The 21,988-nt window shown below is 46.0% G+C and overlaps 1 protein-coding gene across 3 annotated transcripts; it reads left to right on the forward strand.

Annotated features, from left to right (window-relative positions):
• On the forward strand, nucleotides 1-21,700 carry LOC142049471 (glial cell line-derived neurotrophic factor-like). Of its 3 annotated transcripts, none has more exons than XM_075077221.1 (4): nucleotides 1-229; nucleotides 1,350-1,507; nucleotides 2,518-2,715; nucleotides 19,096-21,694. In XM_075077221.1, the coding sequence occupies exons 3-4, from the start codon at nucleotides 2,544-2,546 to the stop codon at nucleotides 19,578-19,580; spliced, it is 657 nt and encodes a 218-aa protein (XP_074933322.1). In that variant the 5' UTR covers nucleotides 1-229; nucleotides 1,350-1,507; nucleotides 2,518-2,543; the 3' UTR covers nucleotides 19,581-21,694. The 3 variants fall into 3 exon arrangements, with proteins under 3 accessions (XP_074933322.1, XP_074933323.1, XP_074933321.1); XM_075077222.1 differs by lacking the exon at nucleotides 1-229 and having other exon boundaries at nucleotides 720-1,507; nucleotides 19,096-19,408; nucleotides 20,240-21,694; XM_075077220.1 differs by lacking the exon at nucleotides 1-229 and having other exon boundaries at nucleotides 724-1,507; nucleotides 19,096-21,700.
• Nucleotides 21,701-21,988: the final 288 nt, after the last annotated feature.

The following is a 21,988-nucleotide window of genomic DNA, read 5'->3' on the forward strand; positions in this document are numbered from 1 at the left end:
AGCAAGCTGGTCTCCTGAGGGTTTCGTTACTCCATCCCAGACCACAGCGGGGCCCCCCATCCAAAAGCAATAAATAAATAAATAAATACAAAGCAGCAGACCAGAGCGGACGGAGCGCTTTATTGGCCGCCGGACAAGCCCTGCGCACTCCCCAGCCGCCCGCCCGGGCTGCGACGCGTTAATTTCATAGCACCGGCGACATGAAGACCTCATACCTCCGAACAACTGGGTGAGTCATAAATACACGGCGCAGGGCTGAAAGCTGAGACTGTTTGCAGCGGCCTCCAGCGAGCCAAACTGCCGTCCCCCGCGCAGGGCGTGCAGGGGCCGGGCTGTACAGCGCGGGTGCCGGAGGGGGATACCCGCTGCCGCGCTGGCGGTACCTGCGGCCGGCGAGGAGAGAAGAGGGGGAGGCTTTCCCGCTGCTGTGCGTCCGTCAGTCCGTGGCGGCGGGCGGCCCGCTGCGGCCGGGGCCGGTGGTGGCCGCGGCGGGAGCGCGGAGGAGCGGTTCTGGGGAGGGATGCGCCGCCGCGGGGCCAGCGGGTGCCGCAGGTCTGCGCCGGCGTCCGCGCAGCGCACGGGATGTCGGGCGGGTGACTTCAGCCGGGACATATTTGGAGGCTCCGCGGGGTCCGGTGCAGGGGGCCAGCGTGTGTTTGGGTCTGAAAGCGAATCAGCGGAGGGCGCGTCACTGCCAAAGGGCCCTATAAATCTATCTGCGGCGCCAAGTCGCCCTGGCAAAGTCCCCGTGTCCGGCTCCGCGCTCCCTCTCCCACCACACTACCCTCTTGGATCTAAGCTTTCGCCGCAACGGGACCCCCGATCTGGAGGAGGAAGCATCGCTGCTGCTGCTACCGGCTCTACAAATACCAGCGCCGGCCTCTGACTCTCCCAGCAGGCTGAGGGGGGGTGGTTTGATTATTTAATTTTTTCCCTCCTCGGCTGGGGTGGTGTTTTTTCGTTTTGGGGTTTGGTTTTTTTTTCGGTTGGTTGGGTTTTTTTTTGTTTTGTTTGTTTGTTTTCCTTCCCGCCGTTGCGTGCATGTCCGAGCGGTGCGCAGCTCCCCGCGGTGCTGGACCAGCTGGCGTTACAGGAGCCCTGATGTCTTCATCTGACTCCCCGCAGTTGTTGATGGAGTGTCTGTCTCAGATTTCCAGACAGGGTCCCAAAAGCAGTACCCAGAGCCAGCTCCCGCTGCCAGGCGGCGCTCCCCGCGCCTCGGGCCGCTCCCACCGCTGCTGAGCGCGGCTCCGGATCCGCGGCGCCACTCCTGCCGCGGCCACAGCACCTGCGGCGAAGGCGGAGGCCGCCGGGGCTTGTGCTAGCGGCTCCCCTCTGCCTCCATCCAGACTTGCGACCTTGCAACCCCGCCCATCTCCACGCCTCCCCCCCGCGCAAAGAGAGTCCCGGCGGTCGGACCCCGACCTGGCCCACATGCATCGCCTGTCCGGCCGCTCGGCTCCCCGGCGTTAATGTCCATCTCGGGTCCGACGAGACCAGCTCAGAGGTGAGGGCGAGGAGAGGGCCGCGGCGGAGTGGGCGAGCCGGGGCGGGCACCCTCCCCGGGGGCACAGGGCAGCCCCGCAGCTCCCCGGCCCCGGCGAGGTGCGAGGGCAGCGGCCGGTGGGGAAAGCGTGCACCAGGAAGCCGCATCGAACCGGGCTGGGGGCAGCTGTCATCCCCGGGCAACGACCATCGGGGTGCGTGCAGTGGCTGACTGCAGGCAGGGCGACTGGAAAGCAAGAAAAGAGGGAATACGAGAAGAGAAGAGAAGAGAGAAGGAAAGGGAAAGGAGAAGGGGTAAAAAGAGGAAAAGGAAGAAAAAGAAAAGGAGAGAAGAGGAAAAATGTGAAGGAGAGAGAAACAAGAAAGAGGGAAACGAGAAAGAAAGGGAAAAGGAGAGGAAAATGCTTCCATTTCCCTTTCCTTTCAAAGAGGAAATGGGAAAGGAAAGGGGAAAGGGAAACAGGAAAAAGGAAATATGGAAATAGAAGGGGAAAGGGAAATGGGAAGAAAAAGGGAAAAGGAAAGAGGAAAGGAAGAGGAAGAGGAAAGGAAAAAGGGAGACAATAGGGAAAGGAAAAGGAAAGAGGAAAGAAAAGGAGAGAAAAATGAGAGGAAAGGAAAGAGAAAAAGGAAGGAGGAAAGGGAAAAGGAAAGGAAAAGCAGAGGAGAGGGAAAGGGAAAGGAGACAAAGCTGTGCAGCCCTGTACCCTTGCCCACATCCCCCAAAGCAGCTCGCTTGGGCATAGAGGGGCTGGAGACCATCCTGCACCACCCTCTCCCACACAGCTCATTGGGGAAAGCCCACCTTCCTCACTCTGGGAGGCAATGGGGATGGGAAGGTGAGCTGGGCACAGGTTGTTTCCCCCTGCTCTCTCCTTGGGCCTGGCCAGGGGGGACCTGCCTGATCTGGGGTGTGAGGCTTCACAGCTTTGTCTCAGAGCTGGCAGGGAAGGAGGCAGAACTGGGGAAGCACGGCAGCTGGGAGTTAACCCTGCCTCTCCTCTCTGCCAGGGGCCTGTGTTGGAAGGAGATCTAAGATGAAGTTATGGGATTTTGTGGCTGTCTGCATGGTGCTGCTCAACATGGTCTCTACCTCGCCCCTGCCCATCAGTAAGACGCCTCCCAAGGGGCCCCCTTCAGTGGTAGAGGGGCCTGAAGATGATCTCTCCCCCATCAGCCTGCTGCGTCCCTATGCTGTGCACAGTGACTGTAAGAAACATTTCCCTTCGTAGCCACCGCTGTCTGTCTTGCTAAGCCTGCTCCCCTTTGCCCAGGCATCAGGGTGAGGAAAGGACCCCCCCATTCCCACCTCCCCTCCCCCCCAGTTTCTGCCCCCACTTCTCCCCCAGGCAGGGTCAGTGGTTCTGGTCTGGCTCCAGTGGCTCCAAAACAAGTCATCCTCCAAAGCTTGGGGTTGGCAATTGCAGTGGAAATGTCCCCCTTCCCCCCCATCTCTAGCCCTATCTCCCTGGCAGTCATAAGATCCCTTTGGTTGAAAAACACAGAGAGATGGGAAAGTTAGTTGTATGCAACGGAGCTGGGAGGAGGGTCAGGTACATACACCTACCTCCCAGTGCAGGCACTGAAACTCCTTCCACACCGCTTTAAGCTCCTCTCTGTGCTCAGACCTGCCAATGCAATTATTCACTGTCTGTAGTGGGTGCAAGTCCTGATGGAAATTGGGCTCCATGGTGGGAGGCACTGTACATATCCTGGAGTACTGCTGAGTTTCATTAAATTGTCCTTGGATTCTGATCCCGAAATTAGTGTATCCACATGGAAATTTACAGAAGAGTAGCAGTGGCAAGGTTAGGAGCTTGATGCAGAGCAATCCACATGAACCGGCTCACAGTAAGACAGCTTACAATCCAAATGACAGATAATAATAATGCCTCGCTAATAATAGGTCTCCTACAATAGCAGATACAGGACTTTCACAGCAGTATGTGAGTATTATGCTAACACTGGTGGCTTTTTAAAGTGAGAGTTAATATGACTCAGTAAGAAGTGGCAAAATACTCCCATGTATTGTGGAGATATTAACTTAGCAAAGGCACAGAAGCAGCTCGGAGGTTGCTCCCTTTGCCCTTGTTCAGCTCATTGCAGGATGCAGACAGTATCCAGTAACTGGGATTCCATTTTATCTCCTTATCTGGAGGCACGTCCTTTCCCTGCGCCTGCTGCAGCTCCAGCCACAGGCAGCCCCACTCTGGTTTCTCTGGGAGTAGCTGTGCTAATGCAGTGTGGAGGCGCCGAGCAGGAAATTGTGTGCTGTGACTCCGCTTTGCATCCCCTCTCCAACATCCATCTCCTCTTCCGTTTGTCCCCACACACATGTATCTATGTCCTTCCCCATTTAGTCTTTACCTCCTTTTCTTGCTTGTGCTTTCCCCATGCTGGAATCTTTCCCAGGCTGCTGCCTCCTCCCATCCCAGCCTGGTCTCCTGCTGCTTGCAGACCAGCAGCCCCTGACATCCTTTCAGCCCCTCCATGCAGGGAGGTCAGCCAAAAGCACTTCCTCCCAAGGCTCCAGCCTGCCAGTGCTGTGGGGCTGTCACACATGGTGATCTTCTCCATGGCGAGCTGTGTGGCAGAAAAGGTACCAGGGCCATCCTACAAGAGGCAGCGATCAGCTTTTCAGGCTGCTTGTGCCAGTCCCCTCTGCATGGGCTTGCTGCAGTGCTGGTAGCAAGAAGAGCGTTATGGGGAAGCAGTGTGGGTGGGAGAGCATTAATGCTCTGTCTTTCCAGGGTGGGAGTATTTGTACAATACTGCTTTTATCTTTAAAATTACTTCTGGGAATGTGGTTCCTGGTGAGCTGATTTCTCTGCAGCAGCTCAAGGGCACAGGTAGCAGTAGCAGTCTTGTCTGTTTCTAGTGTCCAGAACTTCTTGTTTCCTTCTTTTTTTTTTCTGTGGATTGGGTAAACAAGAAGTGGGAAGAAAGACAACACTCTGTTTTACCTGAGTTATGGTAGTATCAATTGACAGCCTCTTCCAGAAATCTCTGTTTCCAGGGTACAGATGTAGGCTTTGCCAAGCAGAGCTGGGTCGCAGGTTATCGCCCAGGATAGTAATTTCAGAAAGGGCTGATAGTTTGGTCTCAAGCTCTTAACCATGCAGATCACAAATAGATGGGCCTGGCTGCAAGGGGAAAGTAAACAGTGCTGTTCTTCACAACAGAAATCGGGGAAAATCCAGGGAGTTCCTGTGATCTGTACACAGCAGTGGTTTACACAGCACCTGTGCCCAAAAGTCAGAAGCTCTTCTCTCCGCTACATTGCCAAGTCAAATGAGTCAGGGGACACCTGCAGAAAGGCAGCTGTAAGAAAGGAGTGAAATACTTTGATCAACTCTTATGCCATCTTTAGTTGATTTAAAAGTGTGTGGTGTCTGGAGAGCAGTCTACAAACACAGAGCCCACGATGCTGATCCTATCTGAGCACATTGCTGCCTTCCTGCCACAGCAGCACTTTGTTCGAGTCACCACTGTCAGTGTCTTTGACATATTTGTTTCTCTCTGCTTACCATTTGGTGGCACATACCCTTCAGCACATGAAAGATGTAGAATGACATACACAAGAGGAGTCACATCTACACCATGTAGACTTCCCTCTCCTCTTCGAGGTTTCTCTTACAAGCAGAGGGCAGTGTGCCATGAGCATGCAGGCATGTTTGCAGCTCCCTGGCTCATCTGCTGGTGGACCTGCTGTGTATTAATATCTCTGTGGATACTGTTGGTCAGCTGCTTTGCTGAGTGCCTTTGCAGGAGGCAGCTCACAAAGTGGTGGGAGCACCATCATCACCCACATTGGCTCATCTGCATAGGGCAGTGTGTGGGTGCTGAGCAAGACCGGGTGCTGTGTGTGTTCAAAGAGGGGTGCACTGCTCTCCCCTAAAGTGAACCCCACACAGGCTGGGTGGGGAGTAGCAGTTGCTCTCCAAGGTGTGCATTGCTCTTACTCCAGGGAGGTCAGGTCTCCCATATACCACTGGCAGCAGGGGTTAGTAGGGTTGTGAGATCATGTCCCACTCCTAGGGACAGGCCAAACACCTTGCTGGAGCACAGATCTGTTTTCCCAGGCCCTCAACACCTTTTTGTGTTCTCATTTGATGGGACTGCTTTCTCTGCAAAGTGCTCTGAGGTCACCTGATGCTACCCCATCTCTCTCAGATTGGCTCGAAACCCTCCTTTGTTCCAGCCTACAGGCAAGGTCCTAACCTCCCAGGTTTATCAGGTGTAATGTGCTGAACTTTGCTGTTCAGGGCAGTAATTAGAGATGGCAGAGGGTGTTGGCAATTGCAGTCTTCTGCATTTTTTACTTGACTGGATGCTGGAGTGAGAGTAGCCTCCATAAATGTAGTGCATTTGAGATTAATCTAATGTTCATAGGCATTTTAGGCATCAGTGTTCATGGGATAACTTATTTCACATGAAGAAGAGTAGCTGTAGCATTCATAAAGTTAGAAAACCCTTTCTGTCATGCTACAGTCTACTGGGGGAAGGACACAATTAGCTTAAATAGCAACTGTGAACAGAACAAATATAAACCAAATTACTATAAGCTAAAAACTAAGTCAACAGCTTCATAAGCATGACAGTGCAGAGGGAGCCAAACACTTGGTTTGACTTATATGCAGTTGCCAGTGAATACATTTTGTAACTGCTTGCCATTGTATGGCCATAATCAACATGTATGTGAGGACTGGAGTATCCTAAGATCCAGGATATGATATATAGTCTCTTGATCAAGTGGGCATCTTTAGTAAGAACTAGCGGTACGCTTGTAGAATTAAATGAAAAATCTCACCATAGGCTTTTCCCTCTTAATAGAAGGAAAAGATGTTTCTTTGCATTATAACAACTGAGTTACTCCATGGCCACTGGATGGTCATTTGTTGTTGGAGCTCCTTTGGTATGTTATACCATAACACACTGGTTTATGTGTGCATTATACCTCTGTTAAACATTCATCATGTCCCTGCTAAGGGGTATTTAATGTTAAGTTACTTCATTTAGCTGCAACATTATCAACTATTATGGAAGGTATCTAGAATAAACATTGATATTGTAGGGCTCTTTAAGGCAAAAATGGTATTACATTATACTTCCAAATGAATGCATTTCCTTCCCTACGGTATTTATTAGGCACATTCAGTGTTATGAACCAGAACTCTCATGTTTCTGTCCAGACTTTCCTGCTCAACACACTTATGATGTGGCATATGCGCTTCAGTCTAAGACGTCCAGAAGCTACAGAGGTAACCTGCCCATGCACAGTAAATCCAATGCATTGGAGAGGTACCTGCCACATCGAGCAGGCGCCACACTGCATCATTTGATCTGTGTGTATCCAGTACAGCTGGTGCATCTAGCCAGTGTCAGACTGAGTGTGCATATGTCCCTGGACCAGCATATATATAAAAGTTTGTTTGCATGGGCACACCCAGGTTATCTAGGCTTTTAGAAAACTTAAGCATTCAAATTCGCCTTTTTTTCATGGACAAAATTCTAAAAAAAGAAAGAACAGGACACATCTGGGTAAATCCAGATGCATTTAGCCCTAGAAGCCGATTTCTCTGCAGTCTCAGGTATGACTACTGTATATACTCCTGTGAAGGGTGTTCTGAGACTTAAGGAGGAAAGGACTGAAATGCAAGAGAATATGGTTTTATTTTCATTTTAACACTTATCATTTGTTTAAAGTTTTATGTCTTTGCTCCTTTTCAATTTAGGGACCTCGAAAATTTCCCGGTGTAAGTGTGTATCCTTTCAGATAGATGTTTTGCAGGTGTGGGTTGCTAGATAACATACCTGAACATACTTTTCTTGGACACCTTTCATAGGCCTCTTCAATATATTTTAGAAATCCCCATGTTCAGGGTCTGCAGATGACAAGCTGCGAAACCTTTCTTGGAAGGCTGAAGAATTCAGCTGTGTAGTGACTATTGATGGGGGAGGCTTTATTTGTCCACTAGAATAGGATCCTCAGATTGATAGGTTGTAATGTCTTTGTAAATTATACTGTTCCTGATTAGGAAGTTTAAAATATTTAAAGTTACAGAGGTTGAGAGAAGCCATTGGGGTCATCGAGTCCTATCCCCCATAAATGCAGATGATCAGGGATGGATATCTAGTGCAAATATACAGTCCTCATCCCCCATGCACACTACCAAGCAACTGCAACTTAAAACTTGTAGTACATAGGCAAAACCCCATGTAACTACACTTGTTGAGGAGTCTCATACTTCTGAGGTAATAAGTTAATGACAAATAATAAATGAGGAATACTAAATATTGCAGCATAACCATGTTCAGGATCATCAGACATCTAAATAGGCCACTGCCACATTAGTGCTGGTAGAATGGTTGACACTGCACAATTGCTATTTTTGATAAAACCAGCTGTAGTTTCTGATCAAGTAATATTTGGTAAGGGGAATTAAAGGATTCAATCAATTCAATGATTCTTGGAAATCCAGCCCTAAGAAGAAAGAAGAGAAGAAATAAAACAGAATAAAAAAAGATTTATTTGAGAAAGGTACTGATGTGCGGAAAGTGGACTCCACAATCTGTAAGACTGTAAAGTAGGTATGTTTATTCAGCGCTGGGCAGCACGGGGGGTAGTCCCACCAAAGTTGTGCGTGCTCGTGTGATAGTTTGTCTTGGATTTATACAGTAAAGCATTACATATACATAAGATTTTCCAATAAGCCTATACATATGCATGACCTTTCCCCGCTTTGTATTAAAATTAGCCAAAAAAAGTTATTTCCATAAATCTTTCCCAACTGAGCTTGCGCAGTGCCTCCTCGTGGTGGTCATTGGGGGTCGTAAAGATGAAGGCTGCTGGCTCCTCTTCGTCACCGCTAGTAACCTTTTGGTTTTGCGCAGACTCAGTTATCCCTTGACACTTGTCCAAACTGCAAAGTCAGTTTTAGCTGGTTCTTGAGACAATTTTCTATCCTTATCAGGAATTTGTCCTTCGCAGATGGATTCCAGGCCTCCTTGCTAATTATTTTACACAGTGGCTAGATAAGCGTTCCGCAACAATTAACTTTCAGCTGGATAAGCATTCAGCAATAGAACAGTTAACTTTTGGTTTTACATCTTAAAAGCCCCTTCCCCCTTTCAGTACAAGCAAAGCATTAAGACACAAAATATACATTAGAGTATGTCTGGTTTTAAGATCAAGGACAAAAAATGAATTATGTAAGACATTTCAAATATCAGCATTCTTTTTAAGGAATAAAGCCACATTGTATGACACTAGCAGATATTTAGGCTTTTGCCTTAGTCTGTATGTATTGGTACAGCACTTAAACTGAAACCTGCAGGTACATTTCTTTGAAGTCAGTGGGACTTGTACAAATGCTTTAATGATTATTGAACAGGAATAGGCTTCAAAATAAGCAAATGCTGAAATCAAAATACTTTTCCTGCATCTGGGCCAGGCAGTGTTACAGCAGATATGCCAAAACTTCTCAGGTGGCCATGTTTTTAGAGACAAGCTGGTCATATCCACTTCAACAAGCTTCATACAAATATCTGGACTACCTCTGCTCCCATCCCAAGCGTGTAAGATTTCTTTGGCAAAGCCAGCAATTACTCAGGAAATTTGTGTCAGGGAGGTGTGGATCCAATGTATTGGCCGGGAAGGGGGCAGAGCTCTTTGGAGCCTAGCTGCCTCTGAGCAGCTGCTGATGCCATCTGACAGGTCATGGTCCACACATCCCAGTGTGAGACCTCCTGCAGCAAAGCACGTAGCACCTGTCCTAGGGCGAGGGACTGATTATTATAATAAGAACATTTTCTCAACTGCAATATTAAAACTTTTCATATTGTTCCTATTGTAAACAGGTTGAAAAGCAGGTAGTGAAAGGCGGCAGTAGAAGAATGCATATTATTTATAGGTCAGATCAAAATCTGATAGCAGCAGAGATTGTCACAGTACGGGCATCAGCCATGGTTTTTCCTGGATGGCTCTGCTTTACTGCCCCAGGGAAGAGACTGGGATAGGGTCCCTTCCTGCTGCTTTGCTGCCTGTGTTTGTTTCTTGGGGACACTCCTAAAACCCAACAGGAGATACAGTGTAAGAGCACAGGCAGCCTGGGAACAGTTGCTTGATTGGAGTAGGGTTGAGCTGTTGTTGCAGTGACACTTCTGCTGTTATTTCTGTTACTCTGTTCCCGTTCAGTGAACTGGCACTAAAGTGGGGCTGGGTGACCAATGTGGGGGTTTATTGATGTCGTGCGAGGGCTGGGCTGGATCACTTCTGCACCAGGAATGCTAAAGACAATTTCTTTTTATTACCAACAGTATTTCTTCCATTAAAAGTCTCGGTGTCGCAGCCTGTTAGCTGGCTGCATGCCTTCTTGCTAATAGAGGACACAGGTTCTGGGTCTCAGTCATACATACTCCTTTGAGGCTCTTGCAGGGATGGGACAGAACCAAATATTAGGAATAAACCCAGGTTTTACTGGGAAGCTGGAGATTTATCCAGCATGATATGGATTTGGAGGTGTACAAGGCCTTAGTGAGGACACATGGTGGGCAACAAGGCAGGTATGTGCTTCACCCAGGTTTGGCTCCTGCTCAGTCAGTAGCTTCAAGCAGGGAACTGCCACTTTTTCTTTTTCCCCCTTTTACAGTGTTTATGCTGTAACTTCTTCAGATGCAGAGACTGCCTCATGGGTGCTCGAGTACCCACACAGCTCTGTACAATAAGGCCCTAGTGCAGACAGGCTCCTGGCAGCTACTGCAGGAGCTGTCACAAAACCTCAAGAGCAACTGCTGAAAAGCTGTCTGGTCCTCAGTGCTACAGAGCTGGTTTTTCAAAGCTCTGAATCAGAAGCAAGACCACATCCTCTTGCTGCTTGACTGCCAGATGAGACACCCCTTTGCCCAGGGGCCAGAGGAGGGATCCAGCCCCAGGTGCCAGCCTGAAGTCAGACAGGATCTTGTGAACGAGTCCTGCCTGGACCAGACAAAAACCAAGAAACTCTTGTGGACAGGTCAGCTTGCAAGGCAGCTGGTGTGAGTGGCCCCGGCGTCATCCTCCAGGTTACTTAGCACTTTACCTTGACGAGAGACAAGTGATACCAGTGAGAGGCTCCATTTCTAAGGGCTCTCTGAGTTGGAGGGGAGGATCCAGTATTTCCTGGGAGCTGGCAAGGCAGGGAGTGAGGTAGTAAACCAGAACTGTATTAAACATTTAAAGATGAGCTGACCCTGGTGTGTTTGATGCAGTATTTACTAATGGACACAACTGACTGGTTTCCATTTCACTCTTAGTCTCACAGATTTTCATGCAAGGCATGAAAGCAAAGTCATGCCTCAGAGAGGTGATATTTTAATTGTTTAAATCCCAAAAATTTTTCAGTATAACTAGTTTTAACACCTGCCTTTGCTTTGATGCCTGCATGATAGTCTTTGTTTTTAATGAAAAGTATTTCTTTTTTAATAAAATAAATGTTTTATCCCCACCACAGTTCACAACTTTTTACTTTACAAAGCAGACTGATCATCACGCTGGTAATTTTACCCTCACTAAGGTCACACGTCCACAAACAGATTACTCCAAGGGTCTCCTAAAGCACACCTTTGTGGTGTGAGATGGGGAGATTCTGTTTTTGCATAGGGATTGTCCACTATAATAAGTACCTGAAAACATTACTGCAAAGCAAACTAAATACAAAAATAATTAATGAATAAATTGTATACCACAGTCATCTGCATAAGCAGCAAAAAATTAGGATGATTCATTGCAATCACAGTTAGAGGCACATTAATTGTATATTTCCCACTAGCAAATGATCTAAGAAGAAACATCTTTGTGTGTATAACTTTAGAGGAAGCTTATAAAACAACCAGGAAAGAAAGGAGATTAAAATATTTTAGTTAAGAAGGTCCCAGATTAAAGTACCAGAACTGTTTTGAAAAAGGGCCCTTTGATCCTAACACAGATCTGGATCTGAATTTTCTAAAAAATGCTTATCATTATAATGAGCTGGATTAACCTCCTTGAACTTTGAAATCATACTTTAAGCAAGAATCTGAATGCTGCTGTTTGAACTTCTCCAACTGAAAGACAGCTGTGCTTAAGTGAAATATCCCGGTAATTTTATTAAATGTTTAGCCTGAACTTTTGATGTAATAGCTATGCAATCCCATAAATGCATGCATAAAAGCTACAATGTAAAATAAAAATTTAATTTTGTAATTTTTAGTATACCTTATGTGATTTTTATTATATCACTTTAACTCAGGATATGCAAAGTGCCAAATGATGCTGCAGTGATGTAATTACATTTTCCCAGGATCAGTACAGAAAACTATTCCTTAAAGTACAGTTTCCAGTAACTTAAAATGTCAAGTTTTATGAGATTTAAAAAAAAAAGAAAACCCACTTATATAAATTATTATTTTGCAATCAATAGAATTTAAGCTTTTATTGTAAACCATAATAGAAAGCATGGTCAGAAGAGCCTTTTAAATCCATAACCAGGCACCAAAATGAGTAACTGGATTTTTTTCTCAAAAGCTGGAGATCCATCTTTTCCCACTGAAATCAATTTGTGGTCAGGTACAAACTGATGGTTTCTTGCTCTACCATGCTGAGTCACTGCCACTGCGGGGGAATATTTGGCTTTAAAATAAATCTGCTGCTAGTGAAATCAGAGGAATAGTTTTACAAAATGTAATTGTGGTCACATTTGAACAGACAGAAATAAATTGCCCATTTTTCCTTAATGGAAACTGTTTTCTTGAGAATGTGATGAGTTTGGTTTGGATATTTGTTTAGACTTATTTTATGTAGAAGTCTGTCTGAACACTGTATATTTTATTTTTCTAAAAAGCACAGGCATCAGATCCCGGTCCTGCTGGCACGCAGTGTCTCTAATTGGAAATGCAAAGGCAGGCTCTGGGTGGTTTGCAGCGGGGAAGATGCCCAGAGGAAGGCACGTTTCCCTGTGTGCCCAAAGCAGAGCTCTGGGATGGCTTTCTGCAGAGGTTGGTGGGGAGCACCATGGGTGTTTGGCTGCAGGAGCCTGCGCCTGTACACGCTGCCAGCTCTTGCAGTGCCCAGGGGACAGGGACTGCTCAGGGATGGGCAGGTCAATGCCTCAGGTTCCAGAGAGCAGCAGTGAGGCGAGAATTTCAGTTTGTGTTCAAGAGGGGTGTTCCTAACCTGAAAGGTTGGGTCAAAACTATGATCTGAGTGTGCCCTAAAGGTTCAGAAAGCAAGCAAGCACCAAGCAGGCAATGCAAATGGTCTTGTTTTTTTAAAATGTATTTTAAATGAGTCTCATTTCTTTATTTTTGTTTGAATCCTGGAGTTTTGGATGTTTGGTGTTGACCAACTCTCTGCCCAGCCTGGTCACTCTTCTGGATTCCTATATTCACCAGTCCTGTGATGTTTTGTTCTTTCCTTCTTTACTTTTTTATTCATTTTCTGATCCTGTGAGAAACTCCTGGCAGATCAAGAGCCCTCGTTCAGCTGGACATGGAAGACTAATGGGGTCTGTGAGCCTTTTTGCCATGCTGTGAACAAGATACACAGAGGCCCTGTGTCCCCTGAGGGAGGATTTTACATTTCCAGGATGTATGGTCCTTTCCCTCAGGGAATGCCTGCTTTGAGGTGCATCACATTCACATATGTGTGAGCCAACCTTCACTAACCTATATTGAGCATGTGCTGTTGTGGGCTATCCTGTTCTGTCCTATCCTATCCTAGGTGGCTTCAGATTTTAAAATTCTAATTCCTTCACATGCTGGAGCCAGGGACTACTGCTCAGAGAAGATCTTTACCGCCTTTATTGCCATAGTATCTGAACATTTTCTGCTGGCACTTTGTACGTGTGTATGTGTAAATACAACACACATATGCACACAACCAAACTGTACATTTTATAAGAAGGGATAATAATATGTGCTTTTCCCAGGGATGTGAAATCCCCATGGAAAGCTCTGTCTGCTGTACAGTCAAGTCAGTGTAGTCCATGCAGTATTAGAGAAGCAAAGCTGCCAGGCTGTTGACCTTCATTCTGAGACTATAAACGGTTTTTAAACAGAGTTTGAGACAGAGGGGTAACTAAGTAAAACAGATCATGGCTCAATCAAGTGGCTTTATTCAGGTTATAAACCAGCACTTGATGCCAAGGCAGCCCCTATGAGTGCGGTGGTGTTCCCTAGCCATGCAGCTTGGCTCAGCACTCTCTTCACCCTCAGCAGCACTTACTGTAGCACAGAGACAAAACAAGTGCTCTGCAGGCAGTGGCTGTGGTGTGGGAAGGTCTCTCGGCATCCCTGGAGCACATCTACCAAGTGCCTGTCAGGCTGGGGTGGTCCTGCTGTCAGCCTTCTCCACCTTCCCTGCTGTCCATTAGCCTTTTATGGTCTTTAGTCCTTGGTCAGTGGTTATTGCTTATTTATGTATGATGTCTGGTGGTAGCTTCCTTAGCATTTACCTCTAGTGCCTTGTTTCAACCCATCACGCCTTGTGTTAATGCTGGCATTTCTATTTGGTTGCCCAGGGTTTTACTTCAAGAGTTTTTTACGGCATTTTGTTTCAGGCTCTCAGGCTTTGCGCTCATACTTATTGAACAGCTGAATATCCCTACTGAGTCATGACTGCCACCTTGGCATAGGCCACTAAGTCAACTCTTACTTCGCTCCTGGCTGTCAAGGTTTCCTTCGAACACCTGTGAGCCACTCAGTGAATGTTTGTAGTCACACCGATGACTACGCTTTGTTAAACAGCAGAAAATTAGCACCAAGCCACATCCGATCAGTATGAGCCCCATTGCTTGGGTCCATGATTCAGTGGTTGCTGGGTCCAGCTGCGCTTGATGCAGTGCCAAGAGCACAGGCCCACACCACTGAGTGTGTGTTGAAACTCATCTTTTTGGGATTGTGTTTAAGCTGGTTGATTGCAGGGGATTGGAGGTGTTCCTTGAACGGTGCTAAATTTTGGAAGCAAACTTGGGGCTCATTGGCAGTCTAGTTGGAATGTGCCAAAAAAATGCATCATTGCATTGATCATGACTAGTTTGGGGCTCCACAGGTAGAGGGTGTTGTTGCTTACAACTTGCAAGGACTCACTGGGTAGCCCAGTAATGCAGCTGCCATTGTGGTTAACACTGTGTACACATATAGTCCCATAACAGCATGTGTGGTTATAGGTGGGCAGACACTGACCAGGGTCGATAGGTCCAGCATATATCCTTGAGGGGGGGCTCTGTGCTCACCCACTGGTTCCCTAATATCAGCAATGTGCCTTGTGTCTCCTCAAGTGATGTAATCTCCAAATACTGGGGGTCACTGCAGGAATCCTCTGGACAGATTTGGATATGTGTTTGGGATATTTTCCAGTCCCCTGGGCTGAAGGGGAAGTCCACCCTGGAGACAGAAAATTGGCATTCATCTAACTCATAGTGCTGGCATCCCTCGCAGCGAATCTCCCAAGCGGCCTGATGTTGCAATAGGGGATGAGCTGAGTAAGGATCCTTGGCTCTGTTAGACGTATCAGCCATGCATGCTTCATCCCAGGTTACAGCTTGGAGCACTTCTTGCATGTTTTGTGTTAGAGCCCCAGTGAGATTAGTGGGATCAGCCATGCTTCCAATTACCCCATCTTCTGGTTGCAGCAAGTCCATGTGTGTAGGTAGGGCTCTTCTAGTTGGATACCCCATTGGCTTAATTATTTGATATACCTTTTCCCCTACTGCTTCCACCTTCTGCATGTTGACACCCCATGCCTGCATTAGCAGCGTTGCATAGGGCTCATCTATGGTGTGTTTCCTCCACCTTAATTATCATAGGCCACTTGCAGCACAGAAGGCTCTCAGCAACATTAGCCTCCTTGGTGCAGTTGGGGCAGTTATCACGCATGGACCAGGACAGATGCCAGCATGGGCTCTGAGCAGGGACACAGTCCACAACATGGGCCTTTCCCCCCCTTTATCTGCCCTCCAGGCATACTTGGATTGGCTTGGGAAGGACAATGCTTGGATCCTATAACTGTCTGATTAATATTTAACCAAAGTAGACTCCTGCATATAGCACTGTTGCAGGAGTAGGTGATGTTTTTGCACCTGAATTGCAAGCAGTTTGTTGTGGTTTAACCCCAGCTGGCAACTAAATACCACACAGCTGCTCGCTCACTCCCCCACCGGTGGGATGGGGGAGAGAATCAGAAGGGTAAAAGTGAGAAAACTTGTGAGTTGAGATTAGAACAGTTTAATAATTAAAATAAAACAATAGCAACAACAACAGCAACAATAATGCAGTGAAAAGGAAAACAAAGAGAGAGGTGAAACCTGGGGGGGGAAATAAACAACCAAAACAAACAACAAGTGATGCAGCCACCCGCCAACCTGACGCCGCCAGTCCCTGAGCCACAACCACTCCACCCCACACCAACTCCCCCAATTAATATACTGATCATGACATCATATGGAATGGAATATCCCATTGGCCAGTTTGGGTCAGCTGTCTTGGCTGTGGCCCCGCCCCTCCTGGCTTCTTGTGCGTGTGGCAGAGCATGGGAAGCTGGAAAGGTCCCTGACTACTATAGGCACTACTTAGCGACACTGAGCCGCTACTTAACAGCAACTAAAACATCAGTGTGCCATCGGCACTATACCAGATACAGTGAAGAAAATTAACTCTATTCCAGCCAAAACCAGCACACAGTTTAAAAACAATGTGCCTAGTTGGTTTGTTGTCTCTTCAGGTAATCCACAGTTTTGCTTCTCCCTCACTGGACTTATTTCCCTCACTGCAAAGGTGGCATACCAGATCTGGGATAAATATGAGGCTGAAAGTTGCAGGCAGGAGTCTCCATGTATAGGTTGGCTTTCTCTGTAACAAGCTCTCAGTTCCTTCCTGATGGTTGACCCTTGCATGTGTTTCATTAAACCCTAGTATACTTCCCTGATGGTTGTATTTCACTCTCCACAGCCAACGTGTCATTGTGTCATACTGTTGCTACAAGGGTTGGGCCAGAAATCTGTGACAGAGGTGTGGGCTGGGGTAGTCACAGTAGTATGAGGGGTTAATTTGATGGTGAGAGTGGGGAATGGCACAGCTAGAGCCATCTCCTCAGGGCCACATCCTTCCCCTATTGAGTTATAAGCTAAGAAACCTAGCTTATGTGTAAGAAACCTGGAAACCACCTGGTCCCACAGCAACAAGAACAAGTGCCTCCTGCCAAACTCCTCTCCATCTGTATCTGTGCCAGGACCAAGGTTGTACTTCAGCGATGGGGGCTGTGCCAGCTCGACGTGGATCGTCTTGCTTGATTGAGTCTAGCAAGGTATCTACCCCTTCTTGCTTTTAAGGAACATAGCCCACCCATTGCCTTGACCTGGACCTTGCTCAGTAGGGCAGTATTCTTATGGTGTAGGCAGACCAGCCCATCCTGCTACAGAGCCAGGTGGTGCATCCAATGAACACATCTATCCAAGCTAACCCCTTCCAGTAGGTATGGTTCATAGTGGGTATTTTGGTATGACAGAGGAGTGCAAGAAGGATGCACTTACCATTGGTTTCACAGGCTTATGGGGCTTGGCGCAAGGTCCTGCTTTGTTCGGGTCCTGTATAGCTGTATAGGTAGCAGCCATCCCTCCTTCATGTCTTTTCATAGTCACTGGTCTGGGAGATTGTTGCCATTACCATTGGATACCTGTAAAACACAGTGGAATTCACTTTTCCCAGTCCCAAACTCTACAGTTTATAGGAACCTGCTTCCCATGTGTCACCCTCATTATGTGAAGGTACAAGGTTGCCTGCAGACCCTTTTACCAGTCTGCACTATTTAGCTGGAGCTGTCCATGAAAAACCATATATTTCTGATCCATCCCTATTTTATCATGGAAGGGGGCTTCTAGGATGTGGCTGCTTTGGAGTGGGGTCCATATTCCTCCTTAAGTGCAGATGCACTGTATTTCAGCAGGTTTTTGCACTAACAGAATTAACATGCTGCTGCCCCCATCTCCTGCATATTTGGTGCTTCTGTCGAGGATATAAAGGTGCACCTTTGCTAGGCAATGGGAGGCAGCCTTGTGTCGTCTTCTCTCCTGTTAAGAGAGTCCATGCCACCACATGTGGGCTGGGTACATTTGCTGCCTGGTCTCCCATCAGGGCTCCTGTCTGTTATAATGCTTATTAGGGAAATGTGGCGCTGAGCCTTTGCCTAAGGAGCTGTTCCTATCTTAGCACTTGACCAAGTGAGAGCCTTCGTGGCTCAGTGGAGGTACCCAGCCAGGTGCACTGTGTCAAGTATCACCTTTCCCAATGTTTGCAGTTCCTGGGACATTCTTAGGGGCCCTTCTGGAGTTGGAGCCCCCTTACATGCAGGGCCAGGTGCATGACACTGGTCTGTTATGTGGGTGGGCACTTAGGAGTTAAGTACAGAAAGAAGCATCCTCTTAGGTCTTCATGCAAAGGAAGTGAATCCTTAAAGACTCGATTTTTGGCACAACGACTGAGAAAAATATCTCAATACTGCAATGTTGTTTAAGTGTTTAAGAGACAATCAATAATATAACATAAGGGCACCCACACATGGGCTCATAACAGCCTGAACCTCCATTAAATCACTGTATTCACTAAAGCAGATCACATATTGAGGGATTTAGTCCATGGGAAGTTTAAAGAGCTCAAAATGTGATTTTATTCCAAATCATGATGAAAAGCTGAAATCTCAGAATGTTTCAGAAGAACACGTTCAATTTCACTCTCCTTGAAGTGTTTCATTCTGCTAGTATCAAAACATTTAATTGACTTCAACATTTAATTTACTTGATTAATTTATCTCTGGTAGAGTAGATATAAAATGAAAAATGAAATAGATATTTTAATTTCATAAAAAGAAAATGCATTAATAACATTTCCCTGGAAAATTAACATAATACTTCTATTCTGACCTATTTATACTCAGTCTAATCAGTGTCTTGTGATATTAAATAATTCCATGAGAAATTTTTCAAAAGCTCTGATAATAATTATCCCCTAAAAGCATTTTAAAAAGCAGGAATTCAGCCAGGAATAACAGCTCAGCCTGGCAGCCCAGGAAATTCCTCCTTCTGTCCTGCCCAAAAACCTTATCAATAGGTAGCTTTGGCAATACTAACCACTGCTGGTGTGAAGACAACAATTAACAATTATAATCACAAAATTGCTTTAAAGAAACCTCATCCTTTTGCCGCTTTGCTGGGAAGAGCCTGTATAACCTCTCTACAGTAGCTTCATACACCCATTAACTGATATTTATATCATGACATGCTTTTCTTTCCCTTGATTTTGACAGGGCTTATTCAATATTGAAAGATGTGCCAGAGTGCTGCCAAGCATCAGCAGACACCTACAGAGATACATACATATCTCATTTCTTTTTACCCAAATGAGTTTCCATGATGATCTAAATCATTCCAAATTCTCCCTGATTTCTGAGGGTCCTGGGTGCACTCTGAAGTAATGGCTGGGGCAGCTTGCATGTGTCTAACATTTTTGAGCCACGAATGGATAAACTTCCATTAACGACAACTGACGTGTGACAAAGTCTTTTCTCTATTTTCCAAACAGCTAATACGCCAGAGGATTATCCAGATCAGTTTGATGAGGTAGTGGACTTTATTCAAGCCACCATTAAAAGACTGAGGAGGTCGCCGGATAAACAGACTCCGATTTTTTCTAGGCGGGAGAGGAACCAGCAAAATGCGCCCACAAACATAGAGAATTCCAGCAAAAAGGGAAGGAAGAATCAAAAGGGCAAAAATCGAGGATGTGTCTTAACAGAAATACATTTAAATGTGACTGACTTGGATTTGGGATATGAAACCAAAGAAGAGCTAATTTTCCGGTATTGCAGTGGATCTTGTGATGCAGCCGAGACCACGTATGACAAAATTTTAAAAAATTTAACCAGAAAGAAAAAACTAGTCACTGACAAAGTAAGGCAAGCTTGTTGCAGACCCACAGCCTTTGATGATGACCTGTCCTTTTTGGATGATAACCTCATTTACCACATACTGAAAAAACATTCTGCAAAAAGATGTGGATGTGTCTGACTGCTGTGCACTGGAGGCGGCTCCAGTTTTGCATTCCTGCTATGATGCAAAGAGAGGGACCAAGGTTCCTGGGGAAGCATCTGCTCAGAGTGGAGAAAAGAGGACCAAGAACACAGAACAAGGGGTTGTGGGAACCTGGGGGGTGCATGAGGTGGCGTAGGAGGATGGAGGCTTTTGAAGTCCTATGGGAAAGTAAATAAAAGCTCAGGTGGAGATGCTGACAGCTGGGTGGTGCACACACTCCCTTTCCCATTTGACACAACCCACTGTCAGTGAGACTCGGATCCATGAGGAATGGGCTTAAAAGCACAACCCTGCTGTACCACGCTGTGTTATAATTAACCCATCCATGCCAGGAAGCTTAGCTGAGAAGTAGCTTAGGAGTACCTTACTCATCCCCTGCGCCCTCAGCTTTACTGAAAGATACATTGCAGTATTGCTCATTGGTCTACACAAAACGTATTTCTTTTGGTTTACAAAGGACTAACGTCACTTGCATAACTACATTTCTATTTGGTCATTGTGAGTGAGCAGAGACTATTTGATGCAATGCATCCATTCAGAGACATAAATATACAGAATATATTTATTGAGCTTAAGTTATTGTTATTTATTACAGTCCAGTAATGAGTCTCCTTATTTATTGTTTCTTTTCAAAGGTGCCAAACTAGAAGGTGCTTGGAAGATACAGAGAGACAATTAAGTTGGGAACAACGGACCATGCTTTTGATTGAAAGTGTTAACTTGAATGCAAAAAATCACTTACTTTACCTTTTTTTCTTTTAAAATCCTGATTATGTTCACAAAATGTAGCGCTGAAGTTTGCAGCCCTTCCTCCTGTTCACTAATACTTTTGAAAATTTCTGCAGTCATACATGTGCAGGAGCAGCAATGGCTCTGCACAAGTGAGGGTTGCAGGACTTGTCTCAACATTAGCAGTTTGTTATAAAAACTAATTTTAGTCATATATTAAATATAGACACATTTTTTCTCACACTTTTTGCCAACTGACCTCATTAACTATTGGCAAATGGAAAATAATTACATCTAACCTTATAATTTCTTATATTTATTTAAGCTTTTCTTTCTGTATTTCCGTATAGAAGAGGTTAAATTCCTCTTACTAGTTAGCCCTGGATTTAATATAGCCTGCAGGTAAACAATTGTGTTAAATAACCAAAATGTTTTGTATAATTTGCTGAAACATTACAGGATCATACCCACACAGCAGAACAGTCTGAGTTTCCTTAGGATGAGGGAGGTCGTACAGCAAAGGCATTCATACCTGACCACTAACGCAAGCTCTCATTCTGGAGACTTTTTTCCTGAAGGAGCAGCAGTGTAGGTCATTAAACATACCTGACAACCAGTGAAGCATCGACTCCCACAAAAACAACAGGAAGAAAAAAAATCCCTGCTGAAAAACAAAAAATGATGGTCGGTCCAACCTTAGATAAAAGAGATGAGATAGCATGCATGCAATGGCCCTCCATACTCATTTTGCCCTGGGCCCCTCAGGGCATCACAGAAGGGTCTAGTAGTCAGAAAAAGTCCAGAACAGGCATAGGAAGACATACCAGGTGTATGAAATGTAATTCAGCCTCAACCTCCACTGCTTTCTTGGGCTGACAGAGGGCAGCCTCAGAGCCCGCCCACAGGGTCCATGCTTGCACTGCCACTGGGACACCTTACCCTCCACATTGGGCAGGGGTGGTACAGCTGACACTACCACCAGCATTGGCATGATTTGGGCAGTAAAGGCCTGCTAAGCTGAGGGTCAACTGTGCTGCTGGGCAGTTAGCTGGATGCTGCACTCAGAGGTGTGCTTTTGCTGGCCCTGATATGGCCCCGGTTGCTGAAAACATGCCCCAAAGCATTTTCTGTGCAGCTTGAAGAGACTGCAACCAAAGCAAATGACTATGTTCAAAATACAAAAGGGTAAAGTTTGTGATTTTTTTTTTTTAGACCTTACTGAAAACAGGAGTGTGCTTCTCTGCGGTTTTTTACTTCACCTGCAATTTATGTCTGTCATTTGTGTTAATCAAAGTTCTCTACAGACTTTATTTTTGTACAATATTAATTTTATAACGTTTTATAAAATAAAACTAATTTCTATTGTTACCTGGTTGTTGCTTGTGCTTCTTCCCCTTTGTACCGCTTCCAAATTACAGTATTGCCCAGTTCCAAATCCGCATGGGGCAATGTTCAAGAAACAGCAAGTCCTTTACACAGTGGAGCTTTCCTCTCATCTCACCCTAGTCTTTAATGTGGATCAGAGATGTCTGTAGCTTCTCAGCAGAACATAACATTAATGGGTGATGTGACTACAATAAGTGACTCCAAAATACGTGGTAAGCAATGGCACAACAAGCAACCCAGTAGCAGGCTTGAAACCCAGTGTTACCCAA

This window comes from Phalacrocorax aristotelis, chromosome W, assembly GCF_949628215.1.
Source record: "Phalacrocorax aristotelis chromosome W, bGulAri2.1, whole genome shotgun sequence".
NCBI classification, from domain to species: Eukaryota; Metazoa; Chordata; class Aves; order Suliformes; family Phalacrocoracidae; genus Phalacrocorax; species Phalacrocorax aristotelis.

Coding starts and splice junctions, on each gene's coding strand:
- LOC142049471 (XM_075077221.1), top strand. CDS start 2,544: ATGAAGTTATGGGATTTTGTGGCTGTCTGCATGGTGCTGCTCAACATG. Junction 2,716..19,095: donor CTATGCTGTGCACAGTGACT/GTAAGAAACATT, acceptor TTTTCCAAACAG/CTAATACGCCAGAGGATTAT.